This window comes from Rhineura floridana, chromosome 5 (genome assembly GCF_030035675.1).
Source record: "Rhineura floridana isolate rRhiFlo1 chromosome 5, rRhiFlo1.hap2, whole genome shotgun sequence".
Lineage (NCBI taxonomy): Eukaryota > Metazoa > Chordata > Lepidosauria > Squamata > Rhineuridae > Rhineura > Rhineura floridana.
The window spans coordinates 133,443,711-133,464,207 of NC_084484.1; the positions used below are offsets into that span (position 1 = coordinate 133,443,711).

General features: G+C 42.9%; 1 protein-coding gene across 2 annotated transcripts; it reads right to left on the reverse strand.

Moving 5' to 3' along the window:
• Positions 1-7,062: 7,062 nt before the first annotated feature.
• On the reverse strand, positions 7,063-16,203 carry C5H3orf85 (chromosome 5 C3orf85 homolog). 2 transcript variants are annotated; one of them, XM_061628100.1, is made up of 4 exons: positions 16,103-16,203; positions 15,104-15,237; positions 12,713-12,798; positions 7,063-10,296 (listed from the first exon to the last, which is right to left on the reverse strand). In XM_061628100.1, the coding sequence occupies exons 1-4, from the start codon at positions 16,149-16,151 to the stop codon at positions 10,227-10,229; spliced, it is 339 nt and encodes a 112-aa protein (XP_061484084.1). In that variant the 5' UTR covers positions 16,152-16,203; the 3' UTR covers positions 7,063-10,226. The 2 variants fall into 2 exon arrangements, with proteins under 2 accessions (XP_061484084.1, XP_061484085.1); XM_061628101.1 differs by lacking the exon at positions 7,063-10,296 and having other exon boundaries at positions 12,709-12,798.
• Positions 16,204-20,497: the final 4,294 nt, after the last annotated feature.

The window sequence follows — 20,497 nt, forward strand, 5'->3', positions numbered from 1 at the left end:
TAATTTAAGAAATTTAGCATTGGAGTCAATGATAAATGCAGGCATGCTCAGCTGTCAGTGTTCTAAAAGCCAGATTCACAGCTGCTGGGCTTGCCTAATTAGGAGGCCACACCCACACCAGATCTTTATTTCACTTGAGACAGTCATGGCTTCCCCCAAATAATCCTGGGAAGTGTAATTTGTGAAGGGTGCTGAGAGGAGACTCCTATTCCCCTGCAGAGTTCCAATGGAAAGACAGGTTTAACAGTAGCTGCTCTGATTGAAACTTTGTGAGGGAAACAGGGTGTCTCCTAGCAACTCTCAGCACTCTTTACTAACTACACTTTCCAGGATTCTTTGGGGGAAGCCATGACTGTCTAAAGTGAAATAAAGGTCTGGTGTGGATGTGGCCAGGGACAGCTTTGGTTTAAATTTGGGTGGGAGACATGTGCCTGCTTTGGAATAAAAAGGTGGGGGCAACGCTGAAAAATGATATTGTTCACTATGTCTTCCTTTTGGAAAGGTAAGGGGCTTTCCCTCTGCCCAGTGCTCACCCACCCAATCTCCTCCCCACCCTGTCCCCTCCCTCTTCCCCCCTCCCTTCCCCCCAGTTCAGTTTCACCTTTCCTAAGCATGATTGCACAGGAGTAAATCCCACTGAACTTAAAAAGCATGCAAATGATCAAAACTGCCCTCCCCTTCTTCCCCCTCCTATCCCCTCCCTCTTGCCTCTCCCCTTCCCTCCCTTTGCCCCTCCATCCCTCTCCCCTTCCAATCCCCTCCTTTCCCTCCCCTCTCCACTGCCTTTCTCCTTCCCTCTCTTCTTCCTCCCCTGTGGTCAGTTTAACCTGATTGCACGGGAGTAAATACCATGGAACTGAATAAGCATGCAAATGATCAAACCTGCCTTCCCCTCCTCTTCTCTCCCATCACCTCCTTTTTGCCCCTTCCCTCTCACTTCCTTTGCCCCTCCCAATCCCCTCCTTCCCCCTCCTTCTTCCACTCCCCTGTCCCCTCCTCCTACCCCATGGTCAGTTTTACCTATCCTAACCATGGGTGCATGGGAGTAAATCCCATTGAACTCAATAAGCATGCAAAGACCAATCCAAACTGTGTTTGCATTTTTACAGATTTGTAGGGTAGTACAATATCTCGAGGAGGTCAGGTCTCCTGCTCCCCAGTGCATTCAATATAGCTGCCCAATTTCCCTGTATGTTGTAAACTGCAAGGTTTTTTGCCTATTGGTGAATTAACATTTTTTTTAAAAAAAATCCCCATGCTCCCTTAGCTGATCAAAAGGTTTTAAATTAATTAAATTAATATAAATTAATTAATATAACTGGCAAAATTGTGTATCCCTAGTTGCTTATGTTACTTTGTAAAGAACTGTGCACATGCATGGTTCAAAACAGAAAATTTCTTCTGAATGTACAACCTTATCTCTGCTACCATTATGAGACTGAAGAAAGCTTGAAAACGAATAATTTCAGGATTGGAAGCCAGAAGAAGAAGACCACCACCACCATCTGCTTGTTTTTCAAGGTATATGATGGGAAGGTGTTAGGGGTGAAAAACCTCATGTTTCATTTGTGATTCCTTCCTTAGTCCAGCTTCAAGTGTTGCACATACCTAGCCCAGCCATAAAATTGGCAACAGCATCAGCCAGGGATTTAGTTAGCTGATTGGCACAACTGTCTATTTTTCCAACAAATGTATGGGTGTATGTGCATGCTCCTTTGTATTGGGGTCTACCTGTATACAACTAATCTTTGTGTTAGTATTATATTTGCTGTTGGGGTTTAGCAGAAAATATTTCTAAATTGCATTAAGCTTGTAAGAGTTTTCATTACAATAGGCCCTAAAATGCTGGAAAATCAGATTTGTACAACTGTAAAAGCCAATTATGGTTAACAGTTCTAGCCTGTGGTAAAATAATTAATAGAACTGTTATTTTAAAAAGAGAACCTATTACAAGGAAAATAAGTTTTATAAAAAATTTACTCACTGATATTTATTATTAAATGAGGGGGGGGAGGTGTCTCCATGGTTTTATTTCATTCCAGTGTCAAAAATTATGCACCCATCAATGCAGGAACTATGTGGCCAGGAAAGACAACAGAGCATTAAGCAGAAGCCGTAAATGTTAGCCAAAATGAGTATTTTAGATGTCAAATGAACTGCAGAGGTAATGGCTGCATACACACGATACCTTTAAAGCACCTCCCGAAATGAATCCTGGGAACTGTAGTTTACCTCCCACAGACCTACAGTTCACAACATCTTTAACAAACTACAGTTCCCAAGATTCTTGGGAGGGAAGTGCTTTAAATGTATGGTATGTATGCAGCCAATTATTTCTGTAAAAGTGACTGTGAAGTGTTTGTGTGTGTGTGTGTAGTTTGATCCCTCAACTGGTCTGTTCCAATAGACTAGCTTGGCAGCTGGTTTCTGATGTGGCTGAGCTATGCTTCCCAAACCTCATGGAAAAAATAATCCCAAACCAGTGCTCTATTTATTTTAATTGAAGGAGACAATCTGCATGCTCAGTCCTTTACATAAATAATTGACCTCTGATCTAGATTAAAATGAATGCATATCTGAGACCATATTCTCCCTTGCAAGCCTGCCCACTAGGGCGACCTTGTGTCCTACTTTACAGAGGACAGTCCTCTAGTTCAGTGGTTCCCAACCTTTATGAGTATGGGACCCCTTTATAAGCTCAAACATTTTGTGACCCCCCCCGCAATTGTAATTTTAGTCTCTGTTAATTGAAAAAATGGTGCATGGCAAAATCACATCTCCAAATATTGTTTTCCATAATAAGCTCCCTGCAGACAGGGAGGTGTTGCTTTCTTTTCTTAATGCAAAACTCCAGTCAAATTTCTATCCCCCTCCCCACACACACACATACAGTCTGAAGATGTATAGTCCTGTCTCCCAACATCAGTGTGTTACAGTGTTGGACTAAGACCGAGGTTCAAATTCCCACGGAGCTATGAAGCCCATTGGGTGACCTTGGACCAGACACAGTTTGTCAGCCTGACCTATCTCACAGGCTCTGTGTAAGGATAAAATGGAAAGGGGGAGAACCATGTGCACCACCTTGAGCAACGTGGAGGAAAGGTGGGATATAAATGCAATAATAATTAAATACATTTCAGCCGCAGTATGTGGACACCAGCCTCAACCAACCTGCTGACCTTTTTAAAAATAATAATTATAATGATAATAAAAAACCAGCAATGTGGAAGTGGTAGGGATGCTTGATTGTGAAGACAAAAGGGTAGATAGATTGAGGAGGGGGATTAGTGCTTTCAGGCCTTGGGATGATAATCAGAACTGATGACTTGGTTAGCGTGCACTTGGGGAATGAGAGTGGAGCAGAAGACAGATCAGCGCATGCACACAAACACTTGCTTCTCCTGCAAGCATCTGCAGGCATGCAGGCATTTGGGCACATGGGAGGAGGGAAGTCCTCAACTGCCTCAGCATCTTGGAGAGAGAGATTGGGGTGGTGGTGGAGTGAAGGTGGAAGAAAGGGAGGACACTGGCACACACACTTAGCCTCAGAGATGGGGGTGAGCAAGTCCTGAGCTTCCTCACTGCTCCTTGGCTCTGTCTGGGCCAAAGGAGAGATATGGGCAGCTTTGCAAATAAGAGTAATTTTTAAAAGGAGGTGGCAGTGAATCAGGAGCCAAGAAAGGCAGGCAGGCCAGCTGCCAGGAAAGAAGGGGAAAAGCAGCCTTTCCTTGGAGCCTTGCTTCTTTTTGCTTCACAAAAAGCCCTCTCCTCTCGTTCTGAGTAAGGGCATCGTCAGCAGCGTCAGTGCGAGGAGACAAGAGTCAGTGATAATAATCCCCTCTTCTTCCTGGTAGCTCCACCCTCAGCCTCCTTTGGCGTCTGCCACATCTTTTATAGGCAGATGCCTGCCCTCGGCGTGCCTGAAAGATGCTCTGGGGCTTCAGCAAAACTCCTCCCCTCTCATTTGCAGCCAGGTGGAGGTGTCATTTGCAGCAGCAGTGGGGAGCAGACAGCGTCCAGGGAGTGAAGAATTTTTTAAAAAAATTAATAAACAATTTATTTACTTTTTGTGGCCCCCTCTGGATTACTTTGTGGGGCCCCTGGGGTCATGGCCCCCAGGTTGGGAGCCACTGGTCTAGTTGTTGAAGGACTGTCTGAAGCAAGTTGGAGGAGTACTTTGTCTGAAAGGTGTCTCATCTAAATCTTATTTAATGATAAAGAACCATAGGAAAGGAAGACAGGAGCCTTAAAGTTTCCCATCAACAGAGCAGACTAAGGAAGCACACATGTCACTTAGTCAGTTTCCTCCCCTATGGTGAAATTCATCATCTATTTAAATTATAGTAATTGTTTCCAAATTTGCATCTATAGAATAATGTCCTTTTTTGCCCTCCCTTTTGGTAATGCCCTTCCTCTTTTTTGGGTGAAACGTAAGTGACCAGCCTACTATCTAGGTTTGAAGACCCTTAGAAGAGGCCGTTCTGTCTGTCCCACTAACATCTGATGCACATTTGGCAGGAACTCAAGAGAGCCTTCTTACTGGGTGCTCCCTCCCAGGCTGTAGAACTCCTTGCCAAGGGATGCCTATCCAGCCCTGTACCTGATAATCTTCCACCAGCAGGCAAAGGCATTTTTTTTCAATAGTCCTTTGGCCCATAAGATGACCCGTAACAATGCAATCCTAAGGTGGTTGGGTGGGAGTAAGAAATACTAATCTTCTTAGCGCCTTATCCATCGCGATGCTGGCTTCGAGCTGATAGACAGAGAGAAAATGGCCCTGTCTGTCTGTCTGTCTTTAAAAAAGACAGTTCCCTCTAGTTTGAAACAATGAGAGGAAGATGTTTAGACATGCTCCAGATGCATGTCTCAATTTCCCCCCACTTTGAGGATTTATCAGGGAAGGGATTTGGATCCTGTGGATCTATGCTGCTGCTTCAAACGGGTGATATCGATGTCAGAGCTCTGAAGTCAATTGGTCCAGGGCTTTGGGAGGAGCCAGCAGTGGTGGAGGGGGAAACTGATGTTGGAGAGGTAGATCTGGTCTAGCCTATGGCCCCTAGTCATAGGATGCACCCTAATTTAGTTTTTAACTGATTGTTTTTATTGATTATATGGATGTTTTACCTTGATTGGTATGGGGGTTGTATTTTACTGCTAATTGTATTTTTGTTATATTTTAATTATTGCTATTAGGTGATGGAAATCAGGATATAAATTTACCAAAGTAAATAAATATAAATAAACGGGAAAACATGTTATTTATTATTTATGTGCAGTGGTGACTGGTGCCCACTGGGACTGGTAAAGCAGAAAGCAGGGAGACCAGCAGCAAATGGAGCCAGAACTAATGACAGGCAAAACCATCCTCTGACCAGCCTCCACTGCTTACATGACTACTGTTTGTTTATGTATAGATTTATTGTTACATTTCAAGCAACTGCTGGAGGATCACAGGTTCCCACCCCTGGCATAGATGCTAACCCCAAGCTTTCCTGGACCTTAGAGACTGCATGTACCTTCTTCACAACACCAGAATGCATAGCAGATTACTCTTCTCCTCCTGAGCAAATGCATTTCGTAACTGGAGTGCTGATACTTAGTGTTGGACATAAACCAGGGATGCTCAGGTTCAAAACCCTGTTCACCACGACACAGTTTAGTGGTTGGATACTGCCTCCAGGTTGCCAGTTAGCCATCCTAGTTTTCAATCAGGGCTGGGGAAACTGTGGCGCTCCATATGCTGTTGGACTCCAGTTCCCAGCAGCCCCAGCCAGCATGGGCAATAGTCAGGGATAAGGAGTTGCAATCCCAACATCTGGAGGGCCACAGGTTCCCCAGGCCCTGCTTTAGAGTATCAGTGATGGGGTGTGGAGTAGTCTCTTTGGGAGTCTTCCCAACGGTATGAATGTGCGAACACAAATAATATAGACATAGCAAGTGACATTAAGGACACTTTATACAAATAACTGCACTGACAAGTGAAGAGCGCTGCTGTCACAAGATAATGAGACAGGAACATACGTTATTTATAAATGCATTATTTATGTTCAACACATGATTGGTAGAGCAGTTATGTGCTACTGTGCAACCTCAAACTGGTAATACAATTTGTCACTGCTGTTCCAAAGCTCATATATTCTGCTACAAGGTGTCTGTTTTCAGGGAACAGTGAAAGTTGCATTTCTGCAGGATTCTGGTAGAAGGTCTGATCACAGGACAGAGTCAGAGATTAACCCCCCCTCCTTCTTGGCACAGCAATTACCATTGGTGCCAGTGGGAGCTTTTTTCTTAGTGCTGATGGCTGCAATTGTGAGGCTGGAACTAGACACAAAGCTAACATCAGAAGCAGGCTGCCATTTTTCTCCTTCCCTCTCCTTGCATAATGTATAGGGATATTCTACATATGATGCAACACCATTGTGTTATGAGTTTCCACATTCACCTTTTACTTCATTTGGGAGGGGAGGCACTTATCAGGGGAGAAAAACCTCACAGAATGATGTCACATCATATGTTGAGTATCACTTGCCATTAGTGCTGGTTCCAGGCTTTGGGGAGAAACAGGATGTCATTAGAAAACCCACCTCCTCTTTTTGGGTCTTGCCGCTGCTCATTTGCTTGCCCTATCTGATTCCAATCAGCACAGCAGCCCAGAAGATGGACAAGGCAAGTAGAGGCTCCTACAGTGTTCCTGTCATTGCTTACTTCCACAGTGTGAGTGACAACACAAGATGAAGAGAAGGCTGGGGGAGCTCCAGGGATTAACGATTGCTGAGGTGTAGACTTCAGCAGGTACCCAACTATGATGACCCCCAACACTGGTCCTGCTGAACATGATGGAGGAGGGGAAGATGGGAGCTGAAATGTCGGTTTTCAGCAGAAGTCCCTCATCTGTTCTTGCATTGAGTTCTAGCCTTGGATATAAAACAAATAATTTGATTTTCAGTTTTAGTCTGAGATTAAGGTAGAATTTTTTACCTCCCAAAGAATTTGTTTTCTTCAAACAGGAAAGCACACAGATGATCTGATTTTTGCAAACTGATGAGAAAATACAATATACAGTTTTATAATTTGTTCTTGTTTAATAGTCTGAGTTCTTAAAAAGTAAAACTAACCTCCCTTTGGAGTAGAGGTTCTCAGTTTGGAGTCCACAACTTAAGAATGTAAGAGCTCTGCTGGATCAGGTCAAAGGCTCACCTAGTCCAGCATTCTCACAATGGACAACGAGATGCCTATGGGAAGCCCACAAGCAGAACCTGAGTGCAACGACGTGCTCCCACTTGTGATTCCCAGCAACTGGTGTTCAGAGCCACACTACATCCAACAGTTGAGGTAGAACATAGCCATTGGTAGCCTTATCCTTCATGAATTTGTTCAATCTAATTTTAAAGCTATCCAAGTTGATGGTCATCACTACCTCTTGTGGGAAATAATTCCTAACTTTCACTATGTGCTGTATGAAGGAAGTCCTTTCCATTCAAATGGTCTGTGGAAAGGTGAACAACCACCACACTTTCAAATGCAGAAGCAGAGTGAATGCTGAACCTGACTCCAAGCTGAAGCTGGCAGATATTGTACCTGACTTCACATAACTTTGCTCACAAAAACAGACACACCTATTGTATTAGAAGGGACAGGCAAAATTATAGTAATTAAAATACAACTTATGCATTTGCTTTGATTTGTAGAACAACAAAAAAGGTTATTAGTGGTCCATTGAGCCGCCCCTTAGCAATTTCCATATAGTCTGTGGGGAGAAAATGTTTGAGGACTGGAGGAATGAGCATTTGGTAAGAAAGCTAGAGGCAGTGAATAAAGAAGGAAAGCAAAGAAACAGCCAAGAAAGAAAGGAGGAGTGGGGCTAGAAGGATAGAGATGACAAAAATATAGAAATAATAAGCAGCCCCTCTTTAAAATACAAGAAGACTATCATAAGACCTTAACATTATGAGGCTTCAGCTGCAATTCTAAGCATGGAGTGAATTTTACAACAATTAAATAATTCCAATAGGTGGCATCCAACGTTAGTCTTACTCAAAGCAGACCCATGGAAAATAATGCTTCTAAATGAGTCATGCCCATTAATTTCAATGGGTCTACTCTGAATAGGGCTCAAAGGGCTTGGATACAATCAGTTGGAATTTGGGTTTAACACGCTTACAATCATGCTATTGGGGTGAGTTTAAACAATTGTGTAGGGCAGAGCTTGGAAAAGTTACTTTTTTGAACTACAACCCCCATCAGCCCCAGCCAGCATGGGCACTGGATGGGGCTGATGGGAGTTGTAGTTCAAAAAAGTAACTTTTCCATGCTCTGGACATCTCCCACCATGACTTAAGAAATCGCTGCCATTTCTCCAAGATTACTTGATTTCCTAAATGTTACTCTTCTCCATAATGTAGCTTTCAACAGAAATAAATCACGTTACTGTATCCCCACTGATTGTGTTTAATATGTGTGCAGAACTGGGATTTTTTTTGTATTCCATTGTGAGAAGATATATTTTCAGTTTACTCCTTTTAATCTAAAGTTTTAATTTCAGTTGTGATACAAAGTATGTCTTTCGCATCTTCCATAGTTACAGCTGGAATGGCCTACACCATTTGTTGAGGTGAAATTACAGTGGGGAAGTCTTGTGTTTGGATCATCCACCCTGCTGCTTACTACTAGGTGGCCATTTTCTGGCTTAAATATCCAGGACTAAACTAATAAGATGTCAGGAGATCCACACTTCATTTGGAGAAGGGGGGGGGAGATAACTGATGAGCGGTCTAACAGAGATTTATAAGATTATGCATGGTGTGGAAAAACTGGATAGACAAAAGTTTTTCTTCTATCATTATACTATAACCCAGAGTCATCCAGTGAAGCTGGGAGAGTCAGGACAGAGAAAAGGAAGTACTTCTTCTTACAACATGTAAGAGCATAAGAAGAGTTCTGCTGAATCAAGCCAAAGGCCCATCTAGTCCAGCATCACGGTGGCCAACTAGATGCCTATGGGAAGTCTACAAGCAGGACCTCATAGTCACATGATGTGGTCATGGCCACAAGCATCAATGGCTTTAAAGGGAGATTGGACAGATCCATAGAGGAGAGGACCTTCCATGGTTATTAGTCATGGTGGTTGTATGCAACATCAAAGTTTTGAGGCAGCATACCACTGAATACTAGTTGTGGGGGAGCAACAGCAGGGAATGTCTATTGATTTCATACTCTTGTTTATTGGCTTCCCAGAGGCATCTAGTTAGGCCCCTGTGGGGCACAGGAGGCTGGTCTTATGTCATTAAGACTCTTATTAATCTTCTTAAAAGCAGCTACAGGGTGAGAATTCAGACAGGGCTGCAATACTGAGAAGATGAAAGTTGAAGTCTTCGTTTGTGCAATTTTCCAGATCTAAATTGCCATACACACTCAAAAGCAGTGCTTTGTCCCATGGAGGAAAACAGTCAATACAGGAAGCAAAGACAATAGAGGATGGCAGATTGACAAAAGTTTTCTCAAACAGCATCTTGCCAGAGGAAATTAGAAGCTAATGCATCTTTTGCCAACCTGATGCGTTCCAGATGGCTGGAGCTAGTTGCGGCTGATGGCAGTTATAGTCCAAAACATTTGGAGGGCATCAGGATGACAAAGGTGAACTAACAATTCTGGAGGAGGGTTTGTGATCTGAGTTAAAGATGCTACAAATAAAGTTATAAGTGAAGAAGATCTTTTGAACAACCTCCACTCCCCTATGAGTTAAAGGAATTGGAAGTAAAGTTCTGAGGCATCAGGATTTCGCTATTCCATTGCAAGAAATTCTAAGTCATTAAGATATTCAGCATGGGGGGAGTGCTTTCAATTCATTTGGGAATTTTTTGTATTCAAGGTAAGTGCCACTGACAGAGCTGTCCTGTTACATGTCTACTCAGAAGTATGTCTATTGAGTTCAATAGGACTTACTCCCAGGTAAGCAGCTCTAGGACTGCAGCTGTACAGAGGCAAACAGGAGGTGTATGAGAGCTGAATCTGATTCTTCTGAGAGGGATGAACATCATCCCAGTGGATTCTGCTCTTGGTATTTTAATCCCAGTCTTGCTGATGACATCTCCATTGACTCAATGAATGCTGAATGTGCATTAGGTAGTATGGTTTGTCTGAGGTGTTGATGTTCTACTTTAGAGTCAACTTGACATAAGTAATGGCTTTAGTCACAAGGACCGATATCCATTTCGATTATATCCACATCATTGCTTCTGTTGCTGAAGTTGTGCTCCCGATTGCCGTACCATATCAGTATAAGAGTTAATGTGGTTCCTGTAAAGAGAATTTATTTGTCAAAAGACTTAACATGGAAACATTTGCTTTTCTTACATTGTGGCGTGGTGTGGCGTGACTCAAGCCCTCCGTATATTTTTAAAACAGAAAGGGTTGTATCCAACACAGCCACTTTCACTTGAGCGACAGACTTTCTGGGGCGCAAAAGCATTCCCTCCTCCTGTCCCTCATGTTGGGGACCTTCTGGAGCAGATTTGGGGGGACAGAAGAGGAGAGGAAGGGTAAATCCTTGCACGAGCGGAGTGCCATCTGTGCAGTGATGGATATAACCCCTAATCTGCATAAGAGTTACCCAAGCCAAGAATTATTCAAAATATGTGGGATAGGTTCAGTGACGTTAATTAATTTTATATATCACCTTCCACTAAAAAGTGCCAAAGTGATTTACAACTACAGTCTTTTAAAAATACAATTATAAAATATATTAAAAACAGATTTAATAATAGAGCATCATTTCACTAGTGCTGCCCATGCCTGGGAAAACAAAAATGTCTTTGGCACCAAAATGATGACATGGTTAGTGCCAGGCAGGCCTCCCTGTGGATGCTATATGTAACAAACATGCATGTTTTGCTTTTGCTGCTCATGGGAATAGCAAGGAAGCTATATGACTCTGAAGCTCCAACCTTTGACCACTGGAAATTTTCAGCAGAAATTTCTCACAAATTTTCAAGCGTAAATTCAGAGCCATGAGGACACACACACAAAAATGTTGTTCATTACGTAGGGGTGTGGTGGGAGGGGGTTGAAAAAAAGGAAGAAAGTCAAAACTGTCTTTCACATGTGCTGTCTCCACACCCAATTTCTATGCATTCATTTGAAGGTTGAAACATAACCTACTCACATGCAACTATAAGTGCCTCCTATGAGCCAGCCCTATCATTAGGCACTGTGAGGTGGCCACCTCAGACAGCTGATTTGGGAGTGGTTAGCAAATGGTTAGTTATTTAAGTTATTATTTATTTAGAGAGATTTATAGTCTGCTTAATCACAAAACTCTCTAACCAATGTACATCGTTGCATTTTTACTGCTAGGGATGATGAGAGGAGCTTCTTGTATTTCCTGCCTTAGGTGCTCAAATAACATGACCGATCTCAGGTACAAAAGGGGTGGAGAGATGTCAGGGCTACTTCTGAAAAGGGTGTTATAGACGACGGATGAACTGGTACAAGGTACTAAGATCACGACTGTGTACAGGAGTCTAAGCATTGTCAGTGAATGGCAAGATGCTGACCTGATTGCATTAGGGTGAGGGTAAGGAACCTCAGTCCTGGCGTCCAACTGCGGCCCTCCAGATGTCTCTAGCTGGCCCTTGGATCTCTCCCTATGCCACAGCCCCTCTCCCCTGTCCACACCACTGAAGGACCCTAGTTTACATCCCAAGCTGGAATGCGTCCTTGAACTCGGATAATACATTGTGCTTGTCTGGATGGAGGATAGAGAGGGGTGTGTGAGTGTGTGTAAAAAAGTAGCCTACTGGACAAAGAAAAAATTCACATTTTATGCTCCACCCATCACTGGCTTGTATCCCGCAGAAGGTTGCCCAGAAGAGATTGTGGCTCTTGGGATGAGAAAGGTTCCCCATCCTGGCACTAGTGTGTGGAGGAGCTTCAAGACACAGATTTCTTGGAACACATTTACAGTGATACACAACCCAAAACACTTGGGTGTTGCCTAGGCTGAAGGACAACACGGCTTCTTTCCCAATTTCATGCACAAAAGCTGACCAGATGTTCCAACACTGATGAAGAGACAGTATCATCCACTGCACCTGAGGGCAGCAGGCTGGGTTCAGGGGTGCAGGGCAGGCTCTGTCTGCTACTTGCCTCTCAGCAGCTGCTGCTTGAGGCAGCTACCTCATTCTACCTACCTAATGGTAGGACCAGCACTGTTTATACTCAGAAGTCCGGTATTCCTATAAATCCAATACTCAGAAGCCCTATAGAACCGAAATGGAGTTTAATCCCAGGCAAGTGGAATCATGGAATACCCACAGATCCATGTGTTCAGATTCCTAGGAAGCTTGTCTTACGTGACCATTGGCCCATCTAGCTCAGTATTTTCAACAATGACTGGCAACAACTCTCCAGGGGGTCTCTCCCAGCCCTACCTGAAGACACCAGGGAGTTAACCTGGAAACGTCTGCATCCAAAACATGTGTTTTACCATTGAGCTAAATCCCTTCACCTTTATACAGGCACTATTCTAAACCAAGTCTCAGGAGCCACTTTTTATATAATAGGAAATGCCATTGTGGTCAGCAGTAGCTCCAAAACCAAACAGGGTTTTCCCTCACACATATTTTTATAGCATGCCTACTCTAATTAACACACATTTCATCTAATACAGTAGACAGAGACTCTTTAGAACATTCTCTCTTTATATGTGACTTACCTGGCGGTATCAGTATCAAATGCAAATGATCCCAAATCCATGTAGTACTGTGCTGTTGTCCTCAGTGAAGTCCACACTTCAGTGGCCTAATTAGAACAGATTATTATTACCAGAAGGGACACTCCCAAGAATCCTCCTATTCTGCCTCCCCAAGGATGGGAAAGCAATTAATCAGTCTCTCCCTCCATTTTGCTGCTACGATCAACACAACGGTCCTCATCCATTTCCCTAGAGCCTGGGTAACAACACTGGGGGGTTGTCACACATTTCTCTCACACGCACTGCCATCCCCCCAGCAATATTAGTATAGCTATGCTAAGCTACTTGCAGGCCTGATGTAACCCAAGCTTTCTCAACCACCATACCGCCCCCCTGTAATATGGATATGACGGGATTAGAAAAAAAATGTTTACATACTCAGGGAAAGATTTTTGTAGGAAATTAAACCCAAGTTAGAAAGAGGACTCCTGTCATTCCCACTACCTTTAGCTTTTGAGTGGACATATTACTGCCCAGTCACAGCTACACTAAAATCCTGGATTTCTCAATTATTTTCTCTGGCAATAATCACTTCTGTATAGTGTTGCCAGCTCTCTGGATTTTACCCAGAAACACTGGGTTTTAGGGGTCCTCTCCAGGTCTCCGGGGGATTCATCCCAATCTCCGAGAAGGAGCTGCAGATTGCGTGAGAGGCCACAGGATTACACAAGAGGCCGTGGCAGCAGCAGCAAGTGAGCCCAGGCCTCCCCACAGATTAAGGGGGAGGGAGGCCTGTAAGCACCCAACACAGGGCACTGACAAATGGTGGTGGTGAGGGCAAGGGGTAGGAAAATGCCTGGGGGAATGAGTGGAGTGGGTGGCTAGGAAAGTGCCTGGAAGCCTGGGCTTGCTTGCTGCTGCCGTCACAGCCCCCCCTGAAATCTCAGAGTTTGGAATGCTTCTGACCTGGCAACCCTACTTCTTTACTAGGGAAGCCAACAACAACTTCTTTAAAAAGAACCAGGCAGTCCTTCTCATTGTATAATTCTAGAGAAAAACCTAGACTAACACATCCACCCCATAAACAGCTTCAAAATGAACCAGGAAGCTCCTTCTTGGGGACACTGTTATGGAGAAGGGCCTTCCTGGGCCATTTTGAAGCCGTTTAGTCTTCACTTGGCCTTGCGGGCTATTAATTTCTCTATGATACTTGTCAACCACAGCTCTGACTTCACTCATTGGTTAAAATACTGAAAGGTGGGAACAGGCTCATATCTCACAAAGCAATGACTTTGAACAGTACCTGCACATTTTGCTTCACAATTTTTGTTCTACAACTGGGTCTTTTTTTAAAAGAATGAAAAATCAGAACCTGTGCCTCCTACTGGGAGGAAGGGTGGGATATTAAATAAATATATTTGTTGTTATGTGCCTTAGAGTCGATTATGACTTATGGCGACCCTATGAATCAGCAACCTCCAATAGCAAAATAAATAAATAAATACTGGTTCCAGGACCCAGCACAGCAGTAACCCCTTGTATCACTTTCTTCGTGCCTTGTCAGAAGGTAATGAGCTGAGCTTAACTCTCTGGACATGGATTCAAAGCCCATCAGTAAAAAAAAATGTTTGGAGGGGGTGACAATGACTACTGTGCAAATGAAAGCAATCAATATTTAAAAGAACTCTGCAAATGTTAATTGTTTAAAATGTGTAAGCTGTAAGTAAGCTGTTGCATTGCTTAAACATTCAACTTTTACCAATGGAATAGGGGAATATTACTTGGAATTAACAATTTTTTTTTTATGAGCAAAACGCAGTTTGTGCAATTTAGCCTTATCTTAAATTTCTGTTAGTTGATATTATGAATTTTTTTGGGGGGAGGGGGAGATGACATCCTGGTGGCAGGTTCCATCGTTCACCTATTGTGTTCATTATATTCTTTTTTAAAGCTTTTTTTTTTTTTTAAAAAATGTTTTTAAAGTTTTGTTTTAATACATTTTAAAGTCTGTTTTTATGATGTTTTAAAGTGTTTTTAGTGCTTTTGTTTGCCACCCTTGGCTTCTGCTGCAAGGAAGGGCAGGATATAAATCAAATAAGAAATAAATAAGAAATATATTCTGTCTGTGAAAGGTCCCCATTGTCTGCATAAGCCTGAGAACCCCCTACAGGCATTTTAACAACCTAGGAATGGAGCCCATTCCCCATACCCACACACAGAAATTCACATTTTATATACACATTTTTGGACACCTAGAAAGGGGTTTTTTTAAAAAAAAAAGCTAGAAAATTCAGGCAGACCTACACCATCCAGCACATCCACAGGTAAATAAGGCAAATCCTCTGTCTTCCAAATCACAGTTACCCTGTCAAAGCTTTACAGTACCACAAAATCTTGGAAAATTATGAATACCTGTTCCACCAAGTTCAAACTCCAGGTATTCTGGCTGCTAGCTGGGTCCCAAGAGTCTAAATAAGTTATTTGTCTCTTGAGTCTTAAAAATTGATTGTCTTCTTCCTCAGAGGCAAATGGTAGCCCCCAAACCCCTGAAATGACAAACACATGGCAATCACAACTATGGATTCACAGAATATGCAAATTCCAAACATGATTAATCTGATATTATTCTACACTCATAATGTCCCCTAAGTTATATTAATTTCACAAAAATGTTTAAAATCAAACTTTGAAACTACATTTAAATGCACTAAAAGCACAGGATTAAAAACCATGTACCGATATGAAGGGCAAATTGCTGCAATGGAATCCGTCTATATGGGCTATATATATGGCTTCCTATATTAATCTGCACTAAGTAGAGAAAGACAAAATGTGCATTCTGATACCAAATTGTGCAGAAGTTTACTCCTGCTTTTTTAAAATACTATTCCACATAATAATGATACAATAGCAGGAAGTAAAGTCACGTAAATGAATATACTACTTTGCAGGATCTGTGCTGAAGATTTGTGAAGATCCACTACCCCAGGGTGAAGATCTTCAGGACGTTTCTGAGGTCACGAAACTCACATCCCCAAGACACGCCCCTTCCTGGACTGAATGGCCTTGAAGATCCCTTCTAGCTCTATAATTTTAATTTTATTGGGTGCAACATAAAGTCAAGCTTGGCAAAACTTCTTCATTCTTACCACTGAAGTATTTAATTAAAACAATGCTTTACCAATGCTACTAGTTATCTCATGGGAATGAAATCTGCCTTTTACCTCCTTTTTTGACCATGATCCAACACACAATTAGATGAACTTGTACTGTTACATTGAAATTAAATGCAGTGGGACTAAAGTGCACATTGGTTGTGCACCCATTCACTTGATAGTAAATTCCTTGACTGATATTTCAATCACAAGTATACTTGAATAATCAATTTTATGTAGGACTCTAAAAGCTTACCTGTGAGCAATACAGCACACGTAGCCACTTGAAGCACAGAAGCAGACATAGTGTATCCTGTGGAAATCTCACACAGTAAAGCACCTAAAACGGGACACTTTTTGTACTTTAGATCTCCTTTCCTTTATAAATCATTTACTACATCTTTCTGAAGAGTTGCACGGGCAGAGTCCACTGTTGCACTGGCAGGTTTCATCAACCTATTTTCTACCCTTTGGACTTTTACATGGAAGTTTTGATATGCTCCAGACATGTCCCCCCTCCCGATGAATAGACACTTCACTATACTTTTGTGTACCATAAATGTTGATGTGTGTGCGTTGTTGCGTGAAACAGCATACGTTACGTTGGAGTTAAGTTGCTCAAGAAACTTCTCAGATGCATTAGATAAGGTTAAGAGTCTTTTATTAAGACATTATGGCTTAAGGCTTTAAGATCCCCCCCTCTAGGAGAGAAGTTCTCAGTTCAAAGACATTACACAGAAGACAAGCCTCACAGTTCAGAGGCAATATTCAGAAGACACAACTTACAGACTCTGTTAGAACTTTCCCAGTTGCTATCTCACGTTACCATGACAACCGCTGGCCTTGGATGTCTGCTCACTCTCAGGCCAGGAGATAACAGTTACTTCTCCAAACTTGCAGGCTTTATGGAAAACAACTAGAGACAGTAATGCCTATGGGTCACAGCCCAACAGAGTCCACTGTTGCACTGACAGGTTTCATCAACCTATTTTCTACCCTTTGGACTTTTACATGGAAGTTTTGATATGCTCCAGACATGTCCCCCCTCCCGATGAATAGACACTTCACTATACTTTTGTGTACCATAAATACCAAATATGCTCCAATTTTTTGGCTGTAAGGTGAAGTTTCTTTACACTGCCTGACTCCCGTCTATGGTTCAGGGCCCACACTTAAGACCGAAAGAGCAGACATTTGACAACTGCCCAGGAAGATCCTAAACTGCGAGTTTTCTATTTCATTGCTGTAACTCTTGGATTGAAACGAAGAGTGTTATAGGTCTGCGTGACTGCTTGAGGTTCTTTAATGGCTCAAAATGTTCCCTCTATAGGAGGTAATGCATGAAGTGTACAAAGAATGCCTTGAATTTAAGTGATCTAGGGAGAGAGATATCATTTGTTCTCTTCCCCTCCCTTCCCAATAGTTAAGGGTGAGTCTTGAAATTTATGTATTCAGAAAACAGAAGCGTTTTGGGGAACTGGAAGGCATCTCTTGCAGGGGATCTGATATGGAACTGCGGATCTGCTGTTTACCTCAACCTATGCTCATCTTTGTAACTATACAAGTGACAGTCATGACTGTTTGCAAGCTGCAATTTCCTCATACACACCTAAATGAAGAAAAACATGCGGATAATGTTGTCTTTTTGGGGTAAACATTTTATTGGAAAACAAAGCATGTATACAAATCACAAATTTTATTTATTATTTGGTTTTTATCCCACCCTTCCTCCCAACAGGGGCCCAGGGGACTTACAACTTACAAAACACAATCCTCACCCATCCCCAACACATACAATCCGTCACTTGTGAACACATGACCCTCCCTCTCCAACAAAACAAGGGTAAATCTGTAAGAAACTTTCACAGAAAAGCCTCAACATCTTGTATAAACCAATGAGCTCAAAATGTAAACACAGAGGAAAATACTGTGCAATCACAGTTGGTTCTGATATTGTGCCTCATCAGAAAGAGGTTGGGAAGGTTGAGGCTCCTCCGAGTTAGAATTAATAAAAGGAAAAAAAGGTAACCAATCCTCATAGAATGTGTCTTGTTTGGTTTCTCCCCTAGCTAACTTACATTGTTGTGTTAATTTATCTGTCAAGGCTGTGTATCATATTCTAATATACCATTTCTTCAAGACAAGAGGTTGCTCATTTTCCAGTTCAAGGCAATCTCCATACGAGCTGCTACAAGGTGCACTGTAAGAGTTTTAAAAGAAATCCCCTTATTAAGGCCTCAGAAAAGTAACAGCAATGCCAGTCCTGGATCCATGTCAATCATACATTAGAGGATCTCTGAAATTATACTAAAAACAGCATTCCAAAAGTCTTGGACTACTTTACACTTCCACGAAAGGTGCAAATAAGTGCCAAGACATTCCATCCTTTTCAACAAAGGTGGAAAACACAACTGCAGATGTGATGTGAGTCATACTGGAGTTAAATACTACCTATGGACAAGCGTAAATGACTGCTCCCTCACCTTTGCCGAGATCTATTTGAACAGTGTAGTCATCCACATTGTTTTCCATTCTCCCTGGGAGCTGGCACCTTTTATTTTTGACTCGCATGATAGCTGCAAATCTCCACTCTCTTGATATTGTTGCTCAAGGAGCATTTGATACAGTTCATTACATAATTTTTCTAATAACGTGGGAGATCTTGGTAATCCCCAATGCCTATACCACGAATTTGCAAAAGATATCTCCTGCATTTTTTTGAGCCAACCAACAGGGGCGTCACCTAGTTGTTATTCTGGACACTGAGCTGTAATGGGTTCCATAAATTGCCAGCGATTCCCATTTTTTATAATATTTAAATCTAAATGGACCTCCAAATGCGGGTGGTGCAAAAAAGGGAGTAGTGGAGATGGGTCAGGTGTAAACCTATGTCTCCAGGAAGCTCATATTTTAAGAGACGTACATAAAAAAGGATTTAATTCCTTCCTTAAGAAATTTCTTAAGCGATGGCAAAAAGACAAAGCTCTCAATGCGGGAGAACAATGGATAAACTCAAGGAATTTCAACTTCATTTTGTATAATTTTAAAGAGTTGTGTAACTAACATGAGGCAGTATTTTCTACCCGCTATTCTGGTTAACAAGGTCAAGATTCATTGGATAGGTTTGGTTGTTTCTATGTTTCAAACAATTATTATAGCGTTTGATATGTCAGCCATTTTGTGCTATTCCATTCCTGCACAGCAGCCGTTTTGTGCTATGACACATCCCCACTGGCACCCATGGCACTTTCTTAACATTCCAAATGTGCCTCTGGCCTAAAATGGTTGGCAACTACTGATGCACACTGAGATGTACACTGGGTGGCAGTGGCTCTCCAGGTTTTCAGTCAGGAGTCATTCCCAGCTCTACGGGAAGATGCTGGTGGTCGACCCTGGCAACAGGGAAGCTGCCTTATACCAGGCTATTTGTCCATCTTGCCCCAGATGGTCTATTCTGCCTTGCAGCTCCTTTCCAGGGCCATTCCAGAGTAAGGGCACCACTACAGAATGTAAGAAGAGCCTGGCTAGCACAGGCCAAAGGCCCATCTAGCTGGCATGCTGTTCTCACAGTCAAGCAGATGACAAACGAAAGCCCCCAAGGAGGGAAGGAGTGCAACAACAGTCTCCTCACTTGTGTTCCTCAGCAACTGGTGGTCGGAGAGTTGTTCCACCTTAAACACCAGCCTTATTAAAAGAAGGCACTTGTCACCTTGTCCACTCCAGCTGTAAAAAGTAACAAGGGAACAAGCAGATCTTCATTCCTTTCTCCATTCTAATGTTACAACACACACAGACAGCTTGCTTTCTCTCCCCCAGACCCAAAGCAGCAGCACCTTCCCCAGCAGCAGGTCTGAGGCGCACGCCACACTGCACATGTGCATGATTCCTGCTGTCACCGCTGCCTACCTCACCTTAGCGCACAGAAAACGTCAGATGGGACATTTGCTCGCACACTCGCTGCAGATCCCTGATCCGAGTTCTTCAAACAAGTGAATGCAGAGCAGAGAGAGAGAGAATGCTAGTCACACTCTTTTTGTTATTTTGGTATTATATATGTATTTTTCTTTGGATGATTTATCTGATTTGGAGCTAGCAGTTCATGGAGGATAAGGCTATCAATGGCTGCTCGCCAGGGCGGCGATGGTCTGCTTCCACTGTCGGGAGGCGGTATTCCTGGGAATACCAGTTGCTGCTGGCCTGGGATTGGGAATCGCGAGACGGCCGTTACACTGCCGTCCTGCTTGCCGGCTTCTCACAGGGATCTGGTTTGCCACTGTGAGAGCAGGATGCTGGGCTAGATAGGCCTTTGCTCTGATCCAACAGGTTTTTCTTACGTTAAGATCGGCAGGTTCCTCCTCCAGGCTAAACCCCGGACTGTGCTTTGTTGTCCAGAGCCAGCTCCTCTTCCAGCGCCCTGCTTGCCCAAACTGGGGATTTTTTTTTTTAAAAAAAGCTTTTGCTGTCTCCTTGGCTTTCCCCACGGACGGTTCCTTCAGCCGCCACCGCCGCCCACTTCCTCTGCAAGTTGGGGGACGAGATTGCCGCTAGTTTTGAGCCTTGGGGGGAAAGGCAGGCTCCGCGGCCTTAGCGCCTCGCCTCTCTCAACCGGATTCCAAAGGCTTGATTTGGGCCCCGCCCAGGAGGTGCTCCG

What these genes read in the sequence shown, in the direction of transcription:
- C5H3orf85 (XM_061628100.1), bottom strand. Translation starts at nt 16,151, where the DNA reads ATGTCTGCTTCTGTGCTTCAAGTGGCTACGTGTGCTGTATTGCTCACA. An exon ending in GTTTGAACTTGGTGGAACAG is followed by an intron (nt 12,799 to 15,103) that starts GTATTCATAATT and finishes TGTTCTAATTAG; the next exon opens with GCCACTGAAGTGTGGACTTC. An exon ending in TTTGATACTGATACCGCCAG is followed by an intron (nt 10,297 to 12,712) that starts GTAAGTCACATA and finishes TTCTCTTTACAG; the next exon opens with GAACCACATTAACTCTTATA.